This window comes from Mesoplodon bidens, assembly GCF_964165515.1.
Source record: "Mesoplodon bidens genome assembly, chromosome: 11".
Classification (NCBI taxonomy): domain Eukaryota; kingdom Metazoa; phylum Chordata; class Mammalia; order Artiodactyla; family Ziphiidae; genus Mesoplodon; species Mesoplodon bidens.
Window position 1 is genome coordinate 46,179,661 of NC_138167.1, and position 24,973 is coordinate 46,204,633.

At 38.9% G+C, this 24,973-nt stretch overlaps 1 protein-coding gene across 5 annotated transcripts in view; it reads right to left on the bottom strand.

The window, feature by feature from the left end:
- The window catches only part of DIP2B (disco interacting protein 2 homolog B), a 239,528-nt gene that overhangs the window by 67,527 nt on the left and 147,028 nt on the right, over nt 1–24,973 (bottom strand). For all 5 annotated transcript variants that reach the window (XM_081249860.1, XM_081249858.1, XM_081249859.1 and 2 more), the window contains one exon: nt 9,647–9,772. In XM_081249860.1, coding sequence (XP_081105986.1) covers nt 9,647–9,772 — 126 coding nt within the window. The remainder of the gene's footprint in view (nt 1–9,646; nt 9,773–24,973) is intronic.

Below are 24,973 nucleotides of genomic sequence, written 5' to 3' on the forward strand. Positions count from 1 at the left end.
CTCTGACTTCAGGAAAATAAGGTCTAAATTAGAAAAGCATGTTGAAAAAAAGAAAAAAAAAAGAAAAATTCAACCAAATATAGGATAGCCAAGGGAAGCAAAAGTCAGGAATTTATTCCAGGGCTCTGAGTTTACGAGTCATACAAGTTAGAGTGGCATTTAGTCTGATGTCAGATAAACCCTTCTAAATGATTTTGAGGGTTATAATTTATGGCCTGTGGATTGAATTTCATTCAATTTTTTAAAAATTAAATATTCTGTGGTTAGTCCTGCTGAACTCTTTCCTCTAACTCAGGTGAAACTGTGGGTCCAGGTTCTATTACTTTGGTTCAGAGAGCCAAACAGATAACTAACAGGGCTAAAACACTGCTAAAACCTGACAATGGAAATTCGAACAACAAAAGACTAATTTAGTCTAGAAGTCAAACTGTGCAGATCCGCAGTAAGAAAGTTAGAACAATGACTACATCCTTGCTTCCTGCTCTGAACTACCTCTGACTCATTCTCTCATACTGAAGGAGATCTGAGGCCCAAGACTTATTTACTTACTTATTTATTTATTTATTACAATGTACTACTTAGCTACGTAATATGTGCTGGGAACTGTCAGGTTCTGGGGATTCTGAGATGTATGAATTCTTCTGAGACGGTAAATGCCCTAAGAAGGCTTACCATCTAATACAGGAGATACACAACCCCTCAAACTATTTCATACGAATATAACAGATGCTAGGAAATGGGGTGAGTGAAGGGTTTCACAGGAGGGGCACCAATCTCAGCCAGGGATCTGAAGTACTTCTATGTAAATGCAGCACACTTTGAGGAGGTAAGGAAGGGCAAAAGATGAGGCTCGGGAGGTAAACAGTGACCAGACTCCAAAGGGATAAAGCAATGAGGTTCTTTAAAAGGAAAAGGAAAAAAAAAAAAAAAAGGGCTTCCCTGGTGGCGCAGTGGTTGAGAGTCTGCCTGCCGATGCAGGGGACACGGGTTCGTGCCCCGGTCCGGGAAGATCCCACATGCCACGGAGCGACTGGGCCCACGAGCCATGGCCGCTGATCCTGCGCGTCCGGAGCCTGTGCTCCGCAATGGGAGAGGCCATAACAGTGAGAGGCCCGTGTACCGCAAAAAAAAAAAAAAAAAAAGGAAAGGAGATTTATAATTAAACAGAGGGCGGTTAAAGGAAAATACAGAGAAAGAAAAGTAACAGAATCTGTAACCTTTTACTTAAGGAAAACACTTTTGCATAATCTCCAAGAAAATATTCTAACATTTCATCTGTACCTTGGGAGGCAGAGATTTCAGTCTTTGCAAATATGCTTAAAAAAAAAAAAAAAAAGTACATGTGGGAGGAATGGGACAGGTGAATCTGACCCTAAGAATAAAGTATTTTGGGGGTGATACATCTCAGGATCCCACAGTCTCAACTGTATTTGCAGGCTGTCTTTACTGAATCAATTATTGTAATCTGTGTTAAGTCTAAAATCAGAATAACTCAATTTTAAAAAGATAGTAAAACCAGTATTTTCATGATTAGGTGTATGGAAAATTGGCTTCATTGTGTTCCTACATTGGATCAACATGTAATTAGGTATATTGTTTCAATTCAATTACCTCATTTGCCTGCCAGTCCTCCTCAGAGTGTTTAGTGACTACAACTGTGGAGAGGCTTAGTGTAGTGGAAAAAACATGGCTTTGGGTCCTCCTTCCATCCGAACTCTGGGGTCCACCACTTACTAGCTATGTGACTTGGGGACAAAATTACCCATCTGAGAAGGTTGTTCGCTTGTTCGTCCATTCAACAAATACTCTAAGTACTACACTAGTTGGTAGGAATAAAATGGTAAGCAAGAAGACACAGGCCCTACTCTAACAGGACTTAGAGTCTTAAAGGAGTTTGAGGCAGGCACCCAAGGAAGTGAGACCTCAACCAGGGTGGGAACGGTAAGCAGGAATTACTTATGAGAGAAGAGAGGAGAGTCAGGTAGAGGGAACAGCATGTGAGAAACCTGGGAGGGGACAGGAGACAAAGTCCATTTGTAGATCTGGAAGAAATGAGACCAGCTGAAGCACGGGATGCAAACCTGGTACCGACGAGAGATGAGGCTGGCTGCGTGGACAGCACTGTGTTGCTCAGGGCCACGTGAGTCGGCTGAGGGAGTCGCCTCTGCGCTAACTGCTGTGCAAGACCGCGCGACGAGACAAGCTACAGAAAGCACCAGCAGCGCCAGCATAGAGCAGGTGGCCCATAAACATCAAGTCCCCTTCGGCCCTGAAAAACCCACCCCATGTGACGTCACAGACACAAAACTGCGGCTGTGAAAAGCTTACAACTGATCACATGTTAAGGTCACACAAAATGTAAGCACTGCTCCAGGACTATGTCTTTTTAAAGATAAAAACAAGCTCCCTTAAATATTCATACATTTATTTGGTACCTTTTTTTTTTAAAGTAACTGTCACCCATGAAATTGTTATGGATTAGTAGAAAATTGGGCAAGATTAAATTAATATTAATAGAAATAAAGCTATCATTTTCCCACTGATTCTGCTCTGGTTGAACAGGAACTCACAACTCTTATCTATCATAACTAAAGTCCTTGCCTAACTTCTTGTATATTATGAATATAATAGGTCTACACAACAGAAAACTATTTCGGAAACACAGTTTGACCTTCAGATTATAACTGATGTGATTTTAACATAGTATCATGTAATACTGATCACCAGAAGCCTAAAATCCATTTATAACCAATTAGGAAACATATAAACCATTAGTTTGTGGACTTTAAAGGGAAGAAAAGTCCTGAATTTATTTACTAACTGTTCTTAACTGCTGTAGCACTCCTTAGCCATTTGTGGAAATGACTCCCTTATTCTTGGTAGAAAATATATCTATTATATCTAAAAATGTTTATCTTAAAATTTTAAATACCTATCATATTATCTTTCCATCCCACTCCTAGGTATCTACCCAAGAGAAATGAAAGCATATATCTATCTGTACAAGGACTTGTACATGACTGTTCATAGGTGCTTTATTTGTAATAGCTAAAAATGGGAAACAACTCAAATGTCCATCAACAACTGAAAGGATAAACAAATTGTGGCATATCTTTATGATGGAATACTACTCAGCAATAAAAAGGAACGAACTACTGATACACACAACATGGATGAATCTCAATATAATTATGCTGAGTTAAAGAAGTCAGACCTTCCACCCACCAAAAAGAAGAACTGTGTGATTCTATTTATACAAAAACATGAAATTCTAGAAAATGCAAACTAATGTATAGTGACAGAAAAAACAGATCAGTGGTTACCTCATGGGGATGGGGAGAGTTGAGATTACAAGGGAATTATGAAGAAACTTTTGGGGGGTGATAGATATGTTCATTATCTTAATTGTGGTGATGGTTTCACAGTTTTGCTATGTCAAACATAGCAAAGTATATGCTTTAAATATGTGCAACTTATTGTATGTCGATTATACTTCAACAAACCTGATTTTAAAAGGTTTGTAGGGGTGAAAAAGATGCCTTGGTGAGAGGATGGTAATATCTGAAGGTTAGTGTATATAACCTGAGGGTATGGTGCAAGCTGCAAAAGTTCCTGGAAAGACAGCGCTTGCCACTGGGTTCTGACAGCTGATACCCAAATTATTATTATGCCCAGATACCAGCTTAGAACAGCAGGTAAGTCAAGATTCACTGAAAGAAAGACCTCATTCTAACAACTATTCCAAAATATGCCACATAAACTGGGCCAGGAAATGGGAGCTTCAAAGAACAAATAAAGGAAACAACCATTAACCATTAACCATTGTACAGTTAGTGTACAATATTCTGGAGCCCATGAAAAGAAATTTTTGTGTGTGTTTGGGGCTGGCAGGTGGGAAGGGGTGGTATCAGGCAGGAAAGTGTCATGTTCTCTTGCATTGGTGGGTCAGGGGAATTACAGACTTCCAGAACCTTCAAGAGAGGCAAAGGAAGTTTCCATGTAGGCAAAGATAGAGTTTGAAGCTTAGGAGGGAAAAGCTTTAGAGACCCAAGAAGGGGCAGTCTGGGAGTAAAAGCATATATGGAAGAGAAGATTAAAAGGTTAGTTCGGGAAGCAGTCCATTCTTCTGAATTTACGTTGGGCTACAAATTCTGAACAGATTAATCTAGCACTAAACTCAACAAGGGTGAGTACTGATTCATCAGACAAGGCTTAGGGAGATGTTCAGAGCTACTCAAGAGATTTTCCAGCATCCCACAGTAACCTCTGTGGACAGAGAGCTGGCTGGGGCTGAAAATCACTATGCAGAGCCTAATCAGCAGAGGCCCATGCACTGCCCGACCATTAACATACTTACGAGGGAGGGGCACTCACTAGTAACAATTACTCTGGGGTCACTCGACCTATAAGAGATGTCCACTGTTTTTCTAGGTATTGTCCCAGGTCTATGAAAAAACATCTCACAAAATGAACTAATATTACAATTAATATTGGGGTGAGAAGAGAGTTTTTTTTTTTTTAACTTATTGCCTACTTGAAAAGTTAGACCAAACATGCAGCAATTGTTAGAGCTCCAAAATTACCAGGAAACATTTACTTGACAGTATGGCAGAATGCGAGGCAATATGCCAAGTGGGAGAACGGGCTTTTAAAATCAGACTGCTTTGAATCCCAGTCTTAGCTCTGCCCCATTGATAGCTGTTGGGCAAATCAGTTCTTACGGGTCTTAATTCTACTGTTTGCTGTTGTTGTTCTTTTTCTATTGATTCTCTTTCATGGTGGATCTTAAAGTAAGAAAAAAAAAAAGAAAAAGAAAAAGAAAAAAATATTCAGTGGATCTTCACCTGTGGGGACCGTAAGTCCCTGGATTGATGCTGTATCCTTCCAGAAACCATTTGTGCCCCAGGTTATCATCAGCCTAGGACCACTTTCTAACCAGTTCTTACCAGGCAGGACACTGAAATTCAATTCTTGTACCTACTGACCACTAATTGTTAGGGAAGGTCCCTGACCCCATCATTCTAAGGCCAGGCAACAGGCAAGCTTTCTCGACAAGGTCTTCTTTTGCTGGCAGGTTAATTTTTTCTAGTTCCCCCTTCTGCTAAAGATGTGAGTCCCTCTTGGGGTCTCAATTCCAGCTTCCAACCTTATACAGGTCCAAGGTTTTATATTTTCTACCCGTATAGTAATTAAAATTTAGGCCCCTTGTTTACTGTCTCCCCTCTCCCTGGGCAGCCAAAGTCAGCTCCATCTCATCACACTGATTTTCAGTGATCATTCTCTTCCTCTTGCTCCTGTGTATATTTTAAAGGAAGCTGGTTATATTCTATCTAGCATTTCGAAAGAGAAATTTTCTTTCCTCTCTTTCTAGGAGAGAACTTTCAGGTTATCTAACTGACTACATAGCTAGAAAGAGATGTCGGAGCAAGTTATTGAGTTTCTTTAAATGTTTTCTCATCCGTAAAATGGTACAGAGAGTTGTTGAGAGAACAAATGATAAAAATATATATGTTAAGCACTTAGCCCTTTGACCAGAGGTAGTCAAGAAATGGTAACTATGAAATTACTTTTATTGGAAAACCTTAAATTTTACAATAACCTATTGAAATAAACAAATTCAATCTGATAGAGTGGGTTTTTATTGTGCTTTGGCTTAAAGAATATTGAATACTAATCGTCCAAGTAATTATGGAGCTTTGCTCATAACCCATACCAATAATGAAAGTATGTTATTAAAAGATTCAAATATATTAATTAGACCACATTTATAGAGGTCTGATTTGCCATCTCTGTTTACTTTGTGGTTCTGAATAAAATTAGAATATTTCGGGGAAACTCTCCAAGTTGGTAACTATCTATTACGTGTTGTGGACTATAAGCTCTCAGAAGGCAATAGCTATTCAATTTGTTTGGAATAATACCCATTCCAGGACCACGCATACAGGAGTATCTATTAAGTAAAAAAGGACTTCCCAAAACTGACACTTTAGTAGAGAAAAAAGAAAATCAAGAAACGAGTCTGACACATAATTGCTGAATGACCTGGGGCAAATCACTTAGTGACTATAAGGTTGTTTGTTTCCTCATCTCTAAAGAAATCTGGACTTCACAATTCTCAGAGTAGTTGGTTATGAGGAACAAATGAGGCAGCCCAGCCACTGGTATATGAAAGTCCTTTACGTAGTATAATTCTATAAAGCATTATCAAAGTGTGTTAAAAGTATAACAATATCCCAGTCTGTTCATGGGCATCATTTTCATATACAGAAATGCAGAGAGGTAAATTTCTCTTTTGTCCGGCCCTATCAATTACTACTATAGACACTTTCAAGCAGAGACCTGTGGACACAGACCTCTAATTTTAAGCTTCATTCTATGCAAGTTGGTCAAAATACCTCACTGTGCTTTGGGGTCATTATGTGGTCTATTTGTTCATCTGTGTACCCTCAGAACGCAGTGTAGGGTAAGTCCACACGGGTGCAGAAAAAGCTTAGAGGAGAAAAAATGTATGCTGTAGTTTTTGCATTGTGTTTATCTGTACGAATGAGTAATAGTGTTACACAAAGAACCCCTACACAGAAAGAGCTGAGGTAATTGCCTCATGACATTAGTAAATGGTTTCAGCACATAAAGGGAACTGGATGGCAGTAATTCAAGCAGTCTAAAAGACTATGTAAAAGGCCACAGGCACGAAAAGAACCATAGATTGCTACCAACTTGGAGAATCTAAATTTTCCAATCCACAAAACAGAAAGCAGTGCACATATCAATAAGCAAATTTTAGGCTGACTGACATTTTATTATTTGAGAAGGATTTATGAACAAAAGACAAACGATTTCTCATGCTGTTTACCATATTTTCCAGACTCTATGATACTATGAATAAAGCCAAGACTTATGACATAGTTTACTCCTTAAATCCTCTTTGTTAAATCTCTCCAAAAACAGCTCTAAATTTTCAATTCAGTAATTCTGATAGTTATCTGCTGGGTGCCTCCCAAAGAAGCCAACTGGCCAGCGTGCTCTAGCAGGTATCCCAGAAACTAGGTTCACCTGGCACAGCACGTGCAGAGTAAGGGCTCTGACTGGAAACATGTTTTGTGATGTGTGTGGTGTGGCTTCTCAGTGTGCAAAGGACAACACAACTAAAATACTGTGAAATTTGAGGTCAATTTTGCTCTGCAAGACTGGCACAACTTTTCTAGAAAGAAAATCACAGCAAGGTCACTTTTATACCTGCCTAGAATCGGTTTTTTAAAAAATCAGTCTATAACCAGCAATAATTAACGTCAATTCTCCTCTTCCTCCCCACCCCTTGAGCGCAGCTTCAGCGTTTCCTCTAAACTTCAGGGTTTGGGGGGGGCTATCAGAGTAAATATGCAAGATGAAACCTACCTGCCATCCCTGGGTTAGGCTGTAACAGGTTCTGGGAGATAGCGATAAAGGGTTAAAGTGCAACAGCCAAGTCTCTAACTGGTGGTTCTCAGATGCTTGGAGAGAATGGAATCCAAATCCGAACCTAAGAGCAAATTCTATCCCCCCACACGAAAGGTGCTAACGGAAGCCTTATGATACAGTCCTTCCCACACATTCCCTCACACTGGAGCACAGGATTCGTCCCAGACACGTGCGTTACTGTTGAACAAGAGCATCAAGATCCAGCTCTATGTGGGGGCCATGCTAGAAACCGCTATGTGGGGTACTCTCAGTGCTCATGCTGGGAGAGAATTCCTCTTCTATTTGACAACACTGATGTCTCTAAGAGCGTATTAACATCTCTCATGTACTATTCAGAGCTCCCGGAAGAGGACATAAATGGATAGGAAACCTTTTTATTTCTCTGCTCTGCTGAATAAAGGTCTTAGGAGAGAGGACTGAATCTTTACAATCATGAAATTATTAAAACCACAAGGTGATCAAGAAAATGATGCCACATCTTTAAGGCTGCAGACAGAGGAGAACATTACTGTTTAGAAATACAGAGGCCTGTGGTGAATTCCAAAGGACTACAGTCTCATTCAGCAATGAATAGCCGTGATTTAGAGTTGGTAAATTCCCCTCAGGCTATGACTTTTGTAAGGGGATAGAAAAGGTTTCCATTCCTTCCGAGCATTCTTAAGATCCTTTGCGGCACTCTCACATTTCACCCGAGGCCATGGGAGCAGACTATTTACTGTGAAACTGCATTTCTTTAGTACAGTTCTGGAGAGGATTGTTTCTAAGAACTCCCAGTCACATTGCTCCTTACCCTTTGCCATTTACTATAACTGAACCCTCAGCCGCGCTGCGGCAGAATCTGCCAGGAAGGAATAGCTACGAAACTGAGAGCCCCCTTTGTCCACGAGGACCCAACTGGTGCTGTACTAATGCGGAAGGGAAGCCGTCCAAGATTCTGAATGAGTGGGCTGGAAGTATGCACCACTATAGACACAAAATGTCTCATTGTGATGGTCTGCAAGAGGTATCCTGTGTTACGTTCTGAGAAACACTTGAAGCCACAGAGCTATTTCTCTTTTGAACATATTGACACCACAGATGCAAAGAAAAAAAAGCACACACAGTTAATGAGCCCACAGCACACCCAAATGCTCTGAGAAGTTAGCCAAAACCTAGGAGAAGACTATTAATATAAACCCAGGCCAGGGAATAGGATCAGCGTGAACAGTTCAACTTGACAGCTGTGAATCAAAGTCAACCACAACAAATGTAACCTTCCTGGGAATCTCCCCCAAAAGACAGGGTAAGTCGCTGAGACCAAAACAGTATAGGAGACATTTTTCCCCAAAGATTTCATTACCAGTAACATGACGGTAGCAAGACAGACACTATACTGAGGCTGTGAAATAGATTTACTATGTTTAGTCTCAGAGGCCTACATCGAGATTCTGTCTGTGATTTCATCTAACAATTTTTTTAAAGCTTTGGGAAAGATACTGAATAGAAAAGACAACTTGAAGTTGTTCCAGTTGCTCCTCAAATACGAATTTATAGGCGTTGGGGGTAAGGCTTCCAAGCCTAGGGGATGGGGAGGGGTCTCTTAGTTCCCGCTGATCTCCTGATCCTATTATAGAAAGTGGATTCTTAAAAACATATAAACATATACAAAATATATTAACACATATAAACACACTTACATACGTCTTCCAGATATATTATAACTTTGCATGACTTCTCCCTCTCATGACACAAAAAAATTTTGCCCCAAGACCACATATTTCTGTGATTGTTGCAGAGAAAAAGCATCTGATTTAGGAGTATAAATTTGTTAAAGACATATATGACTCTGGGTCATATTTTGGATGTCAATGAGAATAACTATCATATTTAACCACAGAAGGATATTTTTTAGACCCTAAGCTTTGGCTTTATTTATTTATGACTACATGAGTTTGGAGATTACAGCAAGGAAATGCTGAAAACTCAGAAGGAAATTTTTTTAAAAAATAGCTTTACTCTTGAGGCCTCTCTCTCTTTGTGTGTGGTTTATGATGCAACAATCAAAACCTGTCACCTTCAGTGTGTACTCTCATACATCTCTGATGACAGGAGAGGAGTTCTGGGTCCTACCTCAGAAAAGAAAAAGCAGAAGTCATTTGAGAAACATCAAAGTAGTAACTGTCAGACAGAAAGCTTCTGATAAACCTACCGGGAGGTGTGCAGGCATCTGCAGGAGACTGGACAAATGTGGACCGCCTTTTGGTTGGCATGGGCAAAGCCATTTTCTGTTCTTTATGCTTTGCCAGTGCAGCTTGAACTGCTTCTGTGTGGATATCTGAAAGATTAAACATTTGCATTTATTAGGTACTGGTTCTCAAAGTGTTTACTTCTGTGAGCTGAACTATCACTGCCTCAATATTTAAAAAGGGATGTTTAGGTGACTTTTATTTATCATTTGCGTTATAACAAAAATGAATATGAAAAAGAGACAAAAGAAGTAGTCAAGGATAATTTACAGAGGAGGAAAATGAAGCCGAGAATGATAATGAGACTGCTTAACACAGCAGAGAAGGAGCTGATGGAGATGGGGGTGGGGGTGGAGAGAGAGGAAAAGTCTAACAGGGATCTGGGCCAGGTGGGGACCCAACCTCTGAACGGAATGTGTGCTGTGCAGGTGCCTACAGGACACTCTCTGTTCTTCAAGCTTAGGATTTGCTTAGCTGTCTAAAAGGGGTTGAGACTCCTCAGTTCTATACCACAGGAAGAGAAGGGCTGATTTTGATCTAGAAAATATAAGGGCTGATGGTACTTGTTTGCCACTCTGGCCACAAAAGAATTCAGCTCTCCACTTGAATGTCTAATAGGAATCTCAAAATAGCATATCCAGGCAGAACTCCTGATTCTCCACTCCCATCCCCAAACTCAATCTACACTTGTACAAAATAGGATCATACTACACACAGTATTTTGTACTGTGCTTTGATTTTTTAACTCTTATAAAATCCTACTGAGGTAGATAACATCTGAGGTGGCTTCCTGGATCACAATGATTTCCTATTCTCAAGGAATGGGCCCAATCTACATAAGCAAATGACCTTTTAAAGGCCTGTCCCTTGTAAGAGCTGGACCAATTGGATCGTTTGGGGGAGAGGGGGGAATTGAAACTCTGAATCAAGAAACCACAGCTCCTAGAGTGGAGTCACTTGAATGGCAATGCCCTAGAAAGAAGGAAAGTTCTTGAACTTCAAGGTTGAGATCCCCAGAGCTGTCTCTCCTTCCTAGGGATTTCTCAGCTGTTCCTTTGCTTCTATAAACTACCCCAGCCATTTAAGGTAGACTGAGTTATCCTATTTCATGCAACCCAAAAGCCTTCACTAATATAACTAGAAACATCTTTCTATGTAAATGCAGATCTACAATATAATTTTAAATTTTTAAATTTTTATTATTATTATTTTTTTGGTACGCAGGCCTCTCACTGTTGTGGCCTCTCCTGTTGCGGAGCACAGGCTCCGGACACGCAGGCTCAGCGGCCATGGCTCACGGGCCTAGCCGCTCCGCGGCATGTGGGATCCTCCCAGACCGGGGCACGAACCCGTGTCCCCTGCATCAGCAGGCGGACTCTCAACCACTGCGCCACCATGGAAGCCCGAGATCTACAATATAATTTTAAAGGGCTGTATAAATGTGCCACTGTATAAATGTGTCATGATTTATTTAAATAACTGTGTTTCCAAATTTTTGCTACTATTCATACAACTATCCACAAGAATAATTCAGTATTTTCATTTTAGCACATATGTCTAATCCTATTTCTTTAGGATTAATTCCAACAACTGCTGAGACGTATTTCTGAAGAAGGATTTTTTTCTTATATAGCCACAGTGCATTTTTCAAAATCCAGAAATTCAAAATTGATACAAACTATTATCTAACCCACAACCCATATTCCAACTTAGTCAACTGTCCCAATAATGTCATCTACAATTTTCCCCCTTTTTTCCTGATCCGGGACACTATACAGAATCACACATTACATTTAGTTGTCATGTCTCTTTATCATCCTATAATCTGTAACAGTTTCTCAACTTTTGTCTTGTATTACCTTGACATTTTTGTATAGACTAGTTACACTGTAGAATGTCCCTTAATTTTGGTTTGTTGATATTTCCTCAGAATTAGATTCAGGTTATGCATTTTGGCAGGAATACCACAGAAGTAATGTATCTTCCTGAAACAAGATATCAAGATGCATCTGCCCTGTTACTGGTAATAATGACTTTAGCTAAGATGGTGTCTGCTAAGTTAATCTACTGTAAATTACTATTCTTTCCTTTGTGTAATTAATAAATAATTCATGGATGAATACTTTTGAGACTATGTAAATGTTACATACTTCCTTAAACTTTCACCCACTAGTTTCAGCATCCATTGATAATTCTTGGCTGAATCAATTATTATAATGGTTACAAAATGGTGGTTTCATAACTCCATCATTCCTTCTGTATTTATAGTTGGTATTCTCTTCTAAGAAAAAGCTTTCCTTTCTCCACTTTTTATTTATTTATATCACCATTCATTTATTTATATTTGGACCTATCAATTCTCATTTTATTCCATGACTAGTCTGTTACTATGGTAACTTATTTTGATGCTCATATATCCCAGCTTTGGCCAACAGAAGCCCCTTCAAACCACTTCTTACGTCCTTTTGATGTATTCTGGTCACTTTGAATGCTCTTTGTTTCGTGGTACAAGATGATCCATGCTCATCTGGTACGTTCCCTGCTCCAGCACTGGAATTATACATTTCTCCAAGGAGCTCTGGCTCCTCTTAGTGAAGAATGGTATTTAGAAACCAAGATCCTAGAACTAGGAGTGCTCACTGCTATTGGGGTCTTTCTTCTAAGCCCTTTCAGTGGATAGAGGAATATAAACATAAACCAATATACACACATATGTATCTATATCTATTTTCATCTATATTAAAAACCATGAGTTCATATTAATACCTACAATTCCAATTCAACACCACAGAATTCATTCCAATCTTCCCCTTTCCATTTGTAAACTTCCTTCTCTAACAGTAAAACACCTGGTTCACAGTATAATCAACATATTTTACTCATTCATTCAATGCCACAATACACAGAAAGTAGTTTCAAAATTCCTATGAAAGATAAATCTAACTAGAGTTCAATATTTGAGTTCTTTTTGTCTTTAGACTAAATTAAAGTATTGTGTTCAAAAAGCTATTTGGGGGGCTTCCCTGGTGGTGCAGTAGTTAAGAATCCGCCTGCCAATGCAAGGAACACAGGTTCGAGCCCTGGTCTGGGAAGATCCCACATGCTGCAGAGCAACTAAGCCCATGCACCACAACTACTGAGCCTGCGCTCTAGAGCCCGCAAGCCACAACTTCTGAAGCCCGCGCGCCTAGAGCCCGTGCTCTGCAACAAGAGAAGCCACCGCAATGAGAAGCCCATGCACCACAACAAAGAGTAGCCCCCGCTCGCCGAAACTAGAGAAAGCCCACGCGCAGCAACGCAGACCCAATGCAGCCAAAGATAAATAAATATTAAAAAAAAAAAAAAAGCTATTTAGGTTAGTTCCCACCCCTCCCCCCTTTGGTGGTTATATTATTCTGTTGAGTAATACTGTTAGGTTCATTTGTTTTTCTTTGTATTCCAGAGGTCCTTTCCAAAGTGTGGATTAAACATTATGTGACACAATAAGAAATATACATTTGGTCTCTGCCTGGGTTCCTGACACTGAGCTCCTAAAACCCTGTAATTTTCTGAATGACAGGAATGTCTTTTGTTCTAATGAGGCAACTCCTGGTGGGCTCCTGGATCGCTTCTGGGTGGGGGCTGGTCACCAGACAGACTACGTCATGATTAGAAGCTTAGAACTTTCAGCCCCACGCTCCATCCTCTGGGGAGAGGAAAGGGACTTGGGATTGAGCTAATCACCAATGGCCAATTATTTAGTCAAGCATGCCTAGGTAATGGAGCCTTCATAAAAAACCCTGAAGTAAGCGGTTTAGAGAGCTTCTCGGTTGGTGAACACATCCTCGTGCCAGCAGGGTGGTGTACCCTGAACTCCACAGGGATGGAAGCTCTTGGGCTTGGGACCCTTCTGGACCTTGTCCTATGTACCTCTTTATCTGGCTGATCATTTGTATCCTTTATAATAAACTGGTAACATTAAGTAAAGTATTTCTCTGGGTTCGGTGAGCTGTTATAACAAATAATCAAACCTGAGGAGGGGGTTGTGGGAATCTTCACCTGTAGCCAAGATGGACAGAAGTATGGGTAATGTGGGCACCCACTACAAACAGTCCCCAACTTATGATAATTCAACTTATGATTTTTTGACTTTACAACGGTATAAAAGCAATATGCATTCAATAGAAACCATACTTCGAATTCTGAATTATCTTTTCCTGGGTATGATTCTCTCTCGTGATGCTAGGCAGTGGCAGCAAGCTACGAGATCACAAAGGTAAACAACTGATACACTTATAACGATTCTGTAACCATACAGCCATTCCATTTGCCCAACTGTAGGCTAACGTAAGTGCTCTGAGCACGTTTAAGGCAGATCAGGCTAAGCTATGACGTTCAGTAGGTTAGATGTATTAAATGCATTTCAACTTACAATATTTTCAACTTATGATAGGTTTATTGGGATGTAACCCCATTGTAAGTCGAGGAAAATCTGTACTTGTGATTGGTGTCTAAAGGTGGGGAGAGTCTTGTGGGAATGAGCCTGTGGGGTCTGCACTAACTCCAGGTAGCTAATGTCAAAATTGAATTAAATTGTAGGATACTTAGTTGGTGTCTGCAGAGCACTGGAGAATTGCTCAGGGTGGAAAACCCACACACTAGATGTCAGGAATAGTGTGAGTAAAGATACAGTTTTTCTTTATTTTTATTTTATTTTATTTTATTTTTTGGCGGTACGTGGGCCTCTCACTGTTGTGGCCTCTCCCGTTGCGGAGCACAGGCTCCGGACATGCAGGCCCAGTGGCCATGGCTCACGGGCCCAGCCGCTCCGCAGCATGTAGGATCCTCCCGGACCGGGGCACGAACCCGTGTCCCCCGCATCGGCAGGTGGACTCCCAACCACTGTGCCACCATGGAAGCCCCAGTTTTTCTTTAATTAACATGGTTCCAAAAGTCAAAACTATACCAAAAGGTAAACTTAAAGATGTGTCACTACCCTCAATAACCACTTCTACCCCAATTCCACCTTCTCTATAGGTAACCAATCTCCTTACTGACTTATCCTGCCTGTATTTCTTTTTGCAACAAATAATCATATTTTCTCATATCCCTGTCTTTCATACACAAAAAGTAGCATACAATATATACTTTTTGCACTATGCTTTTTCCACTTAACAATATATCCTGGAATTCATTCTGTATCGGCTACTAGAGATCTTTTTCATTCTTTAAAGCAGCATAGATAGCACTCCATTGTATACCACAGTTTATTCTACTAGTATCCTATGTGTGGGCATTAAGTGTTTCCAATATTTTACAATTACAAATAATGATACAACAAACAGCCTTGTGCAAATGTACTTTTATACTGATGACAATATATCTTCAGGATAAACTCTTACAAGTGAGACTCCTAAATCAAAAATTGAATACATTTTAAATTTTGTTACATCTTGCCAAATTCCCCTCTGAAAGAGCTTTGTCATATTGTAGTACTATCAGCAATGTATAGGTGTGCCTGTTTCCCCATAGCCTCACCTTCAGAGTGTGTTATCTATCTTTTCACTGTTGCCAGTTCAGTGGCTGAGAAATGGTACTATTTTATTTTTTGTTTTTTTGGCTGCGCTGTGTGGCATGCAAGACCTTAGTTCCCCAACCGGGGGTCGAACCCATGCCCCCTGCAGTGGAAGTGTGGAGTCCTAACCACTGGACTGCCAGGGAAATTTCCTCAGTGTACTTTAAATTTGCACCTCTTTTATCATTAGTGAGATTAAATATCTTTACAGAGGATTTTAGAGCCATTTAATATTTGTTTGTTTGAAAGTGAAGTGAATGTTCATGTCACTTTACCATTTTTTCCATTGGGGTTCTCACTTTATTTTCCCTTGATTTTTAAAAGTTTTTCATATATAAAGGATATTAGCCCTTTATCTCTGAGATATGTTAGAAATATTTTCTTTCAGTTTGTCATTTTTCTTTTGATATTGTTTGCAGTGGTTTATTGCCACGCAAACTTTTTTAATAAAAAATTTATGTAAGATTTCAAATTAGCAATCTAAATGCACAACTGCAGGAACTCAAAAAAGACCAAACTAAAACCAAAGTTAGCAAAAGGAGGAAATAACAAGGATTTGAGTAGAAATAAACAAAATAGAGAATAAAAAAAACAATTGAAAACAATCAACAAAAATAAGAGTTAATTTTTTGAAAAGATGAACAAAGTTGACACAATTTTAGCTAGATTAAGAAAAGACAAATAACTAAAATCAGAAATGAAAGAGGAAATATTTCACCTGATGCCATAGAAATAAAAAAGATTATAAGACACTGAATAATTATGCACCATAAATTGGATAACCTAAAAGAAATGGACAAGTCCCTAGAAAACATATAACCTACCAAGATTAAATCATGAAGATACAGAAGATCAGAACAGACCGATTACTAATAAAGACACTGACTCTGTAATAAAAAACCTTCCAAAAAAGAGAAGCCCAGATCTCACTGGAGAATTCTACAAAACACTTTAAGAAGAATTAACACCAATTCTTCTCAAACTCTTCCAAAAACCTGAAGAGGAGGGAACATTTCCAAATTCATTTTATAAGGCCAGCCTTATCCTGATACCAAAGCCAGGCAAAGACACTACAGGAAAAGAAAACTACACACCAATATCCCTGAATATTAATGCAAAAATCCTAAACAAAATACTAACAAACCAAATTCAACAGCACATTAAAAGGACCATACAGCATGACCATTAAAAAGACCATACATACCATACCTAAGCTGATTCAACAAATGTGAACAAATTCAACTCAATAACTGTAAAACTCTAATAGAACAAAGGACAAAACTCATATGATCATCTCAACAGATGCAGAAAAAGCATTTGACAAAATTAACATCTTTTCATGATAAAAACATGCTACAAACCAGGAACAGAAGGAAATTAGCTCAAGATAATAATGATCATACATGAAAAGCCCACAGTCAACATCATATTCAACAGTGAAAAGCTGAAAGCTTTTCCTCCTAAGATCAGGAATAAGGCAAGGATGCCCACTCTCACACTCTTTCAACACAGTACTGGACATCATAGCCAGAACAATTAGGCAAGAAAAAGAAATAAAATGCATCCAAATTGGAAAAGAAGAAGTTTGTGGAGGACATGATGTTATATGTGGGAAACCCTTGAGATCTCACATATAAAACTTTTAGAAAAAAAAAAAACTGTTAGAACTAATAAACAAATTCAGCAATTGCAGGATAGAAAATCAACATATAAGAATAAGTTGTATTTCTGAACACTAAAAACAAATCATCTGAAAAGTAAAAAAAAAATCTTATTTACAATAGCATCAAAAAGAATAAAACACTTAGGAATAAACATAACCAAGGAGGTGAAAGATGTGTACGCTATGAAACATTGATGAAAGAAATAAAAGGAGACAAAAATAAATGGAAAGACATCCATGTTCATGGGTTAGAAGACTTAATATTGTTAAAATGTCCATATTACCCAAAGCAATCTAGAGATTTAATGCAATTTCTATCAAAAATCCCAATGGCACTTTTTGAAGAAATAAAAAAACAAAATTCCCAAATGCATATGGAATCTCAAAAGACTCCAAATAGCCAAAACAATCTTGAGAAAGAAAAACAAAGCTAAAGGCTTCACCCTTCCTGATTTCAAAACATATCACAAAGTTACAGTAACCAAGACCATAATATTGGCATAAAAACAGACATGTAGAACAATGGAACAGAACGGAGAGCCCAGAAATTACCTTGGTGTATACAGTCAAACGGTCTTCAACAAGGGTGTCAAGACTATACAACAGGGAAACGATAGTCTTGATAGAAACAAATGGTGCTGGAGAAACTGGAATATCCATATGTAGAAGAATGAAGTTGGACCCTTATCTTTCACCATATACAAAAATTAATCAAAATGAATTAAAGACCTAAACATAAGACCTGAAACTATAAAACTCCTAGAAGAAAACACAGGGGAAAAAACTTCATGACCTTGGAATGGGTAATAATTTGCTTGGACATCCTAGCAAAAAATAGAAACAGGACTACACTAAACTTTAAAACTTCTGCACAACAAAAGAAACAACAGAGTGAAAAGGCAACCTATTGAATCAGAGAACATATTTGCAAACCATATACTCGATAAGGAGTTAATAAGTAGAATATATAAAGAACTCCTACAACTCAAAAACAACAACAAAATCTCAAATAACCCAATTTTAAATGGGCAAGGGACTTGAACAGATATTTCTCCAAAGAAGACAAAATGGCCACTTAAAAAAAAAAAAAGAAAATCACAAATGTTGGCAGGGAGGTGGAGAAATTGGAACCTTTGTGCACTCCTGGTGTGACTGTAATGTTACAGTTGCTATGGAAAACAGTATGGAGGTTCCACAAAAAAATTAAAAATAGAACTACCCAAAACAATCCTACTTTTGGGGTATATATCCAAAAGAACTGAAAGCAGGGTCTTGAAGAGATATTTGCACAACCATGTTCATTGCAGCATATTCACAACAGCCAAGATGTGGAAGCAACCTAAATGTTCATGAGCGGATGAATGAATAAAGAAAGTGTGGTATATACATACAATAGAATATTACTCAGCTTTAAAAAAGAAGAAAATCCTGTCATATGCTACAACATTGACATGGTAAGTGAAATCAGCCAGTCACACACACACAAAAAACAAATATATACCACTTCTAAGAAGTATCTAAAGTACTCAAATTCATAGGTGTTGGAAGTAGAATGGTGGTTGGCTGTGGGAGGGAGAAACAGAGTTGTTGATCAATGGGTATAAAGTTTCGGTCATGCAAGATGAAAAGGTTCTAAAGAGCTGTTGTACAACAATGTGCATATGGTTAACAATATAATGTACTCTTAAAAATTTTAAGAGGGTAAATTTATGTTATATGTTTTTACCCCAGTAAAAAAATTTTTGTGTCGTTGAATCACATCTCGATTTTGAGTCTCAGAAAGCCTTCCCACAGGCTTTCCATAAGCTTAGATTATTAAAAAATTGACTAATATTTTCTTTAGGTACTTATATGGTTTCTTTTTTACTTGTAGATCTCTGATCCATTTGAAGTTTTTGCTTGTATATGGTGTGAGGTATGGATTTACTTCATCTTTTTCCAGTTGTCCTAGCATCGTTTACTAAAAAGTACTTCTTCACCCAAGTGATTCACAATGCTATCTTTATCATATAATAAATCCCAGATGTACTTTGGTCTATTTCTGAACTTGTTATTCTATTCCAATGGTCTGCCAATTTGTATGCCACACCACACTGTTTTAATTATACAGTCTTTGGAGTATGTTTTAATATCTTGTAGGTTTTCTTAGTGTTTCCTAGCTATCCTTACGTGTTTATTGTTCCAAATGAACTTCAAAAATTTCTTTTCTAGCTCTATAAATAAATTTGATAGTGTTTTTATTGGAATTGGATTAAACGTATAAACTAATTTTTGGAGTCCTAACATCTTTGTGATGTTGAATCATCCTATCTAAGAACAAGGGATGCCTTTCCATTTATCATGTCTACTTTGTGTCATTCAGGGTGTTTTAAAGTTTCCTTTATAAAGATTTTACACAGTTCTGAAGTTTATTCCTAAATACGTTTTATCTTCTTTATTGCTTTTGTAAATGAGGTTTGCTCTACCATTATATCTTTTGACCAGTTATTGTTTGCATATATGAAGGCTACTGGTTTCTATACTAGTTTCAGATCTTGCTACTTGACTAAATTATTTCATTAAATTAATTCTGTCATCAATTCTCCTGGGTTTTTAAAATGAATTATCATACCAACTGCAAATACAGCTTCACTTCTTTTCTAATTCTTACACCTCTAATTGATTTCTCTTGTCTATTTGTGTTGGTTAACACCTCTAGTAAATTTAAATGTTAGCATCCCTAGGATTAGAAAAACTCTTACAAATAAATAAGAAAAAAAAAAGAACCCAACTTAGAAAAAAATAGGTGTAGGCAATGGACAGGTAGTTTACAGAGGCAGCACAAATGGAAAACAAACATATTCTAAAATGTCCAGCCTCATTAGTAATAAAAGAAATAACACTTCTACCAATGAGGTGAGAGAATGTTCATTTCCCCACATCTGTGGACAATACTGGGCCATGTTTTGTCATCTTTCCCAAAAAGTTAAGTGGAAAATGTTATTTTTACATTTTTTAAGTAGCTGCTCCTATCCTTGGCTTGTTGTTATGAAGTGGTTAAGACATGGTACGTAAGTGGCACAGCTGGGCGTTAAGGACCAGGGGCAGAACAGACACCAAGTGCCCTTACCTGCTAGGACACTACTATAGACAGACAGGCAGGCAGATAGATGAGGACAGATTGAAAGGCAGATGTGTGGGCAGGTTGAGTCATTTAAGTAGAGAAGTAGAGTTCAAGGAGTTACCTGTAAGCCAATTAGTACTCATGCAATTTTTACCAATTTCTAAGGTACTGATCACTTTCACATCTTTAATTATGGCAGAGGCAGCAACTATTAACTTCTGGAACATTAGGATATCACATTAATTCTGGCACTACTCTATCTGCTGGTGGGGAGGAGCAGTGAAATTTTAATTTTGCATTTCACATTGCCCTACCTTTACAAATTATGTCTCTTTAGCCTGGAATATCTATATAGCAAACAGTTATTCATTCTTCAAAATGGCTCAGACTTCACCACCTCCACGAAGCCTGCTGTTGACAGTGCCTGGTGCCCAGGGGCTCCTTCCCCTGTCACCCCCTCTTCTACGCTGGCTCTATCTTGCATAAAGGATTTCTGTGTTTAAGAAAGGAGTCCTGTGAGGGCTTCCCTGGTGGCACAGTGGTTGAGAGTCTGCCTGCCGATGCAGGGGACACGGGTTCGTGCCCCGGTCCGGGAAGATCCCACATGCCGCGGAGCGGCTGGGCCCGTGAGCCATGGCCACTGAGCCTGCGCGTTGGGAGCCTGTGCTCCACAACGGGAGAGGCCACAACAGTGAGAGGCCCGCGTACCGCAAAAACAAACAAACAAACAAACAAACAAAAAAGAAAGGAGTCCTGTGTTTCTCTAGCATCTAAACTGTGCTCAACTCATAGGAGGTCTATAATAAATGCTTGCTTAACTGAACTGAACTCAATTTATCTTCCTTGGTACGAGGAAGTGTATTGCTAAAGAAATAAAATGGTCCTGGTGTGCCAGTGGCAGCCACCTTGGCAAATGTCACCATATCAGAGATCATATTTGCACAGAGAAAGAAAGTTCTCCAGGTGACAGAGGTAGTTATTGTTGCATTTAGCTCTCAGAATTAAGTCAGAAGAATCCACACTTAGAGTAAAAATCACTAAGAACAACTGATGTAAGGCTTTAAATATTTTATCCAGGGATATCACCTTAAAAACTATCTTTTACAAACTTCCAGTTATAAAATAAATAAGTATTGCACATTTGAAAGTTGCTAAAAGAGAACGTCTTAAAAGTTGTCATCACAAGAAAAAGAAATTTTTGTAACTATGAAAGGCGACAGATGTTAATGAAACCTATTGTGGTGATCACTTCACAATACATACAAATATTAAGTCATTATGGTATATACCTGAAACTAATGGCTTGTTATATGTCAATTATACCTCGATTTAAAAAAAGAAAACAATCTAAATTTTGTTATATGCATTTTGTATTTTACTACCACTACAAAAATCCTGGAAAAAAATAATATACATATTGGGGAAGAACCTAAACACATATAATGTTGCAGTGAAAATTTTCCCTAGACCCATCACTTCCCAGAAATAATCCCACCTCAATAGTTTGGTATATATTTTTCCAGATTTCTGTATCTGCGTACATAATAATATATGTAATTCTTAGTACTAATATTCACAAAATTTAGATCATATGCTACATACTGTCTTGTATTTATTACTTAAAAATGTATTTTGTACATCTCTCCATATCTGCACAAATAAATCTAATAACCTCATTGTTTTTCCACGAGCCTTCACAGAAGTTTTAAACTAGCTTTCACAGAATTCCATTGTGTGGACCTACTACAACTTATTTAATCATTGTATTTATTATGAACAATACGATAACAAACATTTTCGTATATATATATTTTTGTGTACATACGTAGGTGCAAATTCCTAGAAGGAGAATTTCTGGGTCAAAGTGTATGAATACTTAAAGTTTAAAAGATAGTGCCAAACTGTTGTGCTGTTACTTTTAAGGCCACAGTACCAATGTACTTTTGCCTCTGAAATGAAATAATTTTATACTGCATTTATATTTATTATACTATTTTAGTGCCCCTGAGGTTTTCTTAGTTGAATCAAGATTGTCATTTTACTGAATCTATGATGCCACCTTATATAAAAGATATCTTCCAGGATTAAAAAAAAAGATATCCTGAGGGAATTCCCTGGTGGTCCAGTGGTTAGGACTCCGTGCTCTCACTGCTGAGGGCCCAGGTTCAATCCCTGTTCAGGGAACTAAGATCCCACAACACACATGGCACAGCCAAAAAAAAAAATGTTTAAAAGATATCCTGCTTTCAGGTATGCTAGAATGTGAAAAGTGTCCTTCTTACATTAGATGAAACTATGGTTCTTAGCTGTCTTGGAAAACCAATGAATAAACGCTTATACTGAGAAAAAGCACTTTCTCAACAGAAAGACGGCACATTAAATGCTCATACTTTTTAGTCAAAAGTACTGCTGCACGAGACATGAAACATGCGAGAGCAAACCTGCGAAAACTAGGGACTTGTTCACATTAGTCAAGCTTTAGAAGGCCCATGATATCTGGATAAGTAATAATTACAGAGCATGTCCTTCTCTGCCATAAGGATTCTTAGCATAGACCACAGAACAAATCAAACCACCCATTTATTTCCTAACATGAGAAGCCCTGGCCCATACACGTGTGTCAAAAGGAGATGTTCACAGTTCCTGTGTTAGCAAAGCCTCTTTATCGATAAGAACAGGCAGCTCTTGTAACTGGATTTGACTCATTCAGCAGTATACAATTCATCTTGATCTTTGATAGAGAAATCACTTCTGAAGTTCAGTCCCCAGACGCGGCTGACTTTGGACATCTCTGCCAGGAGCACCAGAAAGCGGGGTTTCATTTTCCAGCACTAACGTTTGAGCTGAATAAGGTGATACAACTGCTTCTTTAAAGTCCTTTTTTTGTTTTTGTTGTTTTGTTTGAGGTGGCTAATTGCTCAAAAGATTAACATTAAAGAAGTTGTCAGAGCGACTTTCCATCTCAGGCACTGACTGTGTTTTCTACACTTGTGACCATAACACATGTGTGTATCATGCTTTGATGGGCAGGTAAAGGAGGTACTAAATTAGTGTATTTGAAATGTCAGACCCTCTTGGCTAAGCACAAAGAACAGAATAAGGGCAGATAATCTAAACTCTGAATAAATAAAAGCTCTTTACACCATGTCTGAAACATGAAACACTAAGTCTATTTAGATTTGATTATGATTAGTTGAAATGTTGTAGGTATTAATAAGCCTCCACCAAATAAGAGAGGATTTTCAAGTTACACTCACTGAAATCAATATTAAATCCTTTCTGTGTGCCCATCACTTTAATCTGAATGCTTGTAATTTCTTCAAAACATACCCTCCATTCTTAAGCTATTTTTGCATGTGACATGTAAATGTAACCCTTCCTGTGAATGGAGTGGCAAAGAGGCGAAGTTCCAGTCCCATAGATTTCTACAACTTATTTGCTCTACTTCTGCGGCTACTGTTGGTTTCTTCTTACTCACCGAAGCCAGAATTCTCGGCGCGTGCTCAGCTTTGCTTTGTTATTTAGCTGGGCACATCCTAACATGGAAAAATGTGATTTTTAGCCAAAATTCATGCTTGCAGGCCTCCTCTTTCATGTTCCCCTCTCATGACAGTATTGCAGAACTCTCATAACTTTCAATATCTTCAGGGTTTTAAAATCACCTCTGTTCCCTACTTTACCTCCTCTCTGGCCTTCTTCTGGCTACTACCCTAAAAAAAAAAAAAAAAAAAAAAAGGTCCCGGGCTTCCCTGGTGGTGCAGTGGTTGAGAATCTGCCTGCTAATGCAGGGGACATGAGTTCGAGCCCTGGTCTGGGAAGATCCCACATGCCACGCAGCAACTAGGCCCGTGAGCCACAACTACTGAGCCTGAGCATCTGGAGCCTGTGCTCCGCATCAAGAGAGGCCACGATAGTGAGAGGCCGGCACACCGCGATGAAGAGTGGCCCTGCTTGCCACAACTAGAGAAAGCCCACGCATAGAAACGAAGACCCAACACAGCAAAAATAAATAAATAAAATTAATTAAAAAAAAAAAAAGTCCTAGTGAGACAAATATCCGAGACCCAACTATTAAACCCTCTTCAATACCCCTGCACCTAACCACAGTCTGCTAACCAGTGTTTGATTCACAGACTATACTTTCTAATATTGGGGGTAAATCTGAAAGAATTGGTATGGAAGATAGTTGGGGCTTCCCTGGTGGCACAGTGGTTAAGAATCCGCTAACCAGTGTTTGATTCACAGACTATACTTTCTAATATTGGGGGTAAATCTGAAAGAATTGGTATGGAAGATAGTTGGGGCTTCCCTGGTGGCACAGTGGTTAAGAATCCGCCTGCCAATGCAGGGAACACGGGTTCGATCCCTGGTCTGGGAAGATCCCACATGCCGTGGAGCAACTAAGCCTGTGCGTCACAACTACCGAGCCCGTGCTCTAGAGCCCGCGAGCCACAACTACTGAAGCCCGCATGCCTAGAGTCCGTGCTCCGCAAGAGAGAAGCCACCACAATGAGAAGCCCGCGCACTGCAACAAAGAGTAGCCCCCGCTCACCACAACTAGAGAAAGCCTGCACGCAGCAGCCATTAACAAACAAACAAACAAATAAATAAGGATATTAAAGAAAAAAGGATAGTTGGGTTTTGGTAGGTGTACATCAAAGTTTCACACTATTGAATCAGCTGGCTAAGGCCTTTTTTCTCTATGTGATCAGCTTGGACATAGAGTGTAGAGGATCCTTTTTGGGGTTCCTTACTAATCCTTTGGTTATCTGCTGTAAAATCAAAGAGAAAGTCAAAGTTAAAACAAAAAACAAAAATCTTCCCAGAAGGCCAGGGATGAGAGCTGTACAGGCCAGAGCCCTTCTGGACTGGTTAGAACCTGCTGCTGCTGCAGCACCTGAGCCCCAGCCTCTAAAAGCAACACCAGGTGCTGGGAAATCGGGCTGGGGTCTTGGTGACAAACAGGAGCT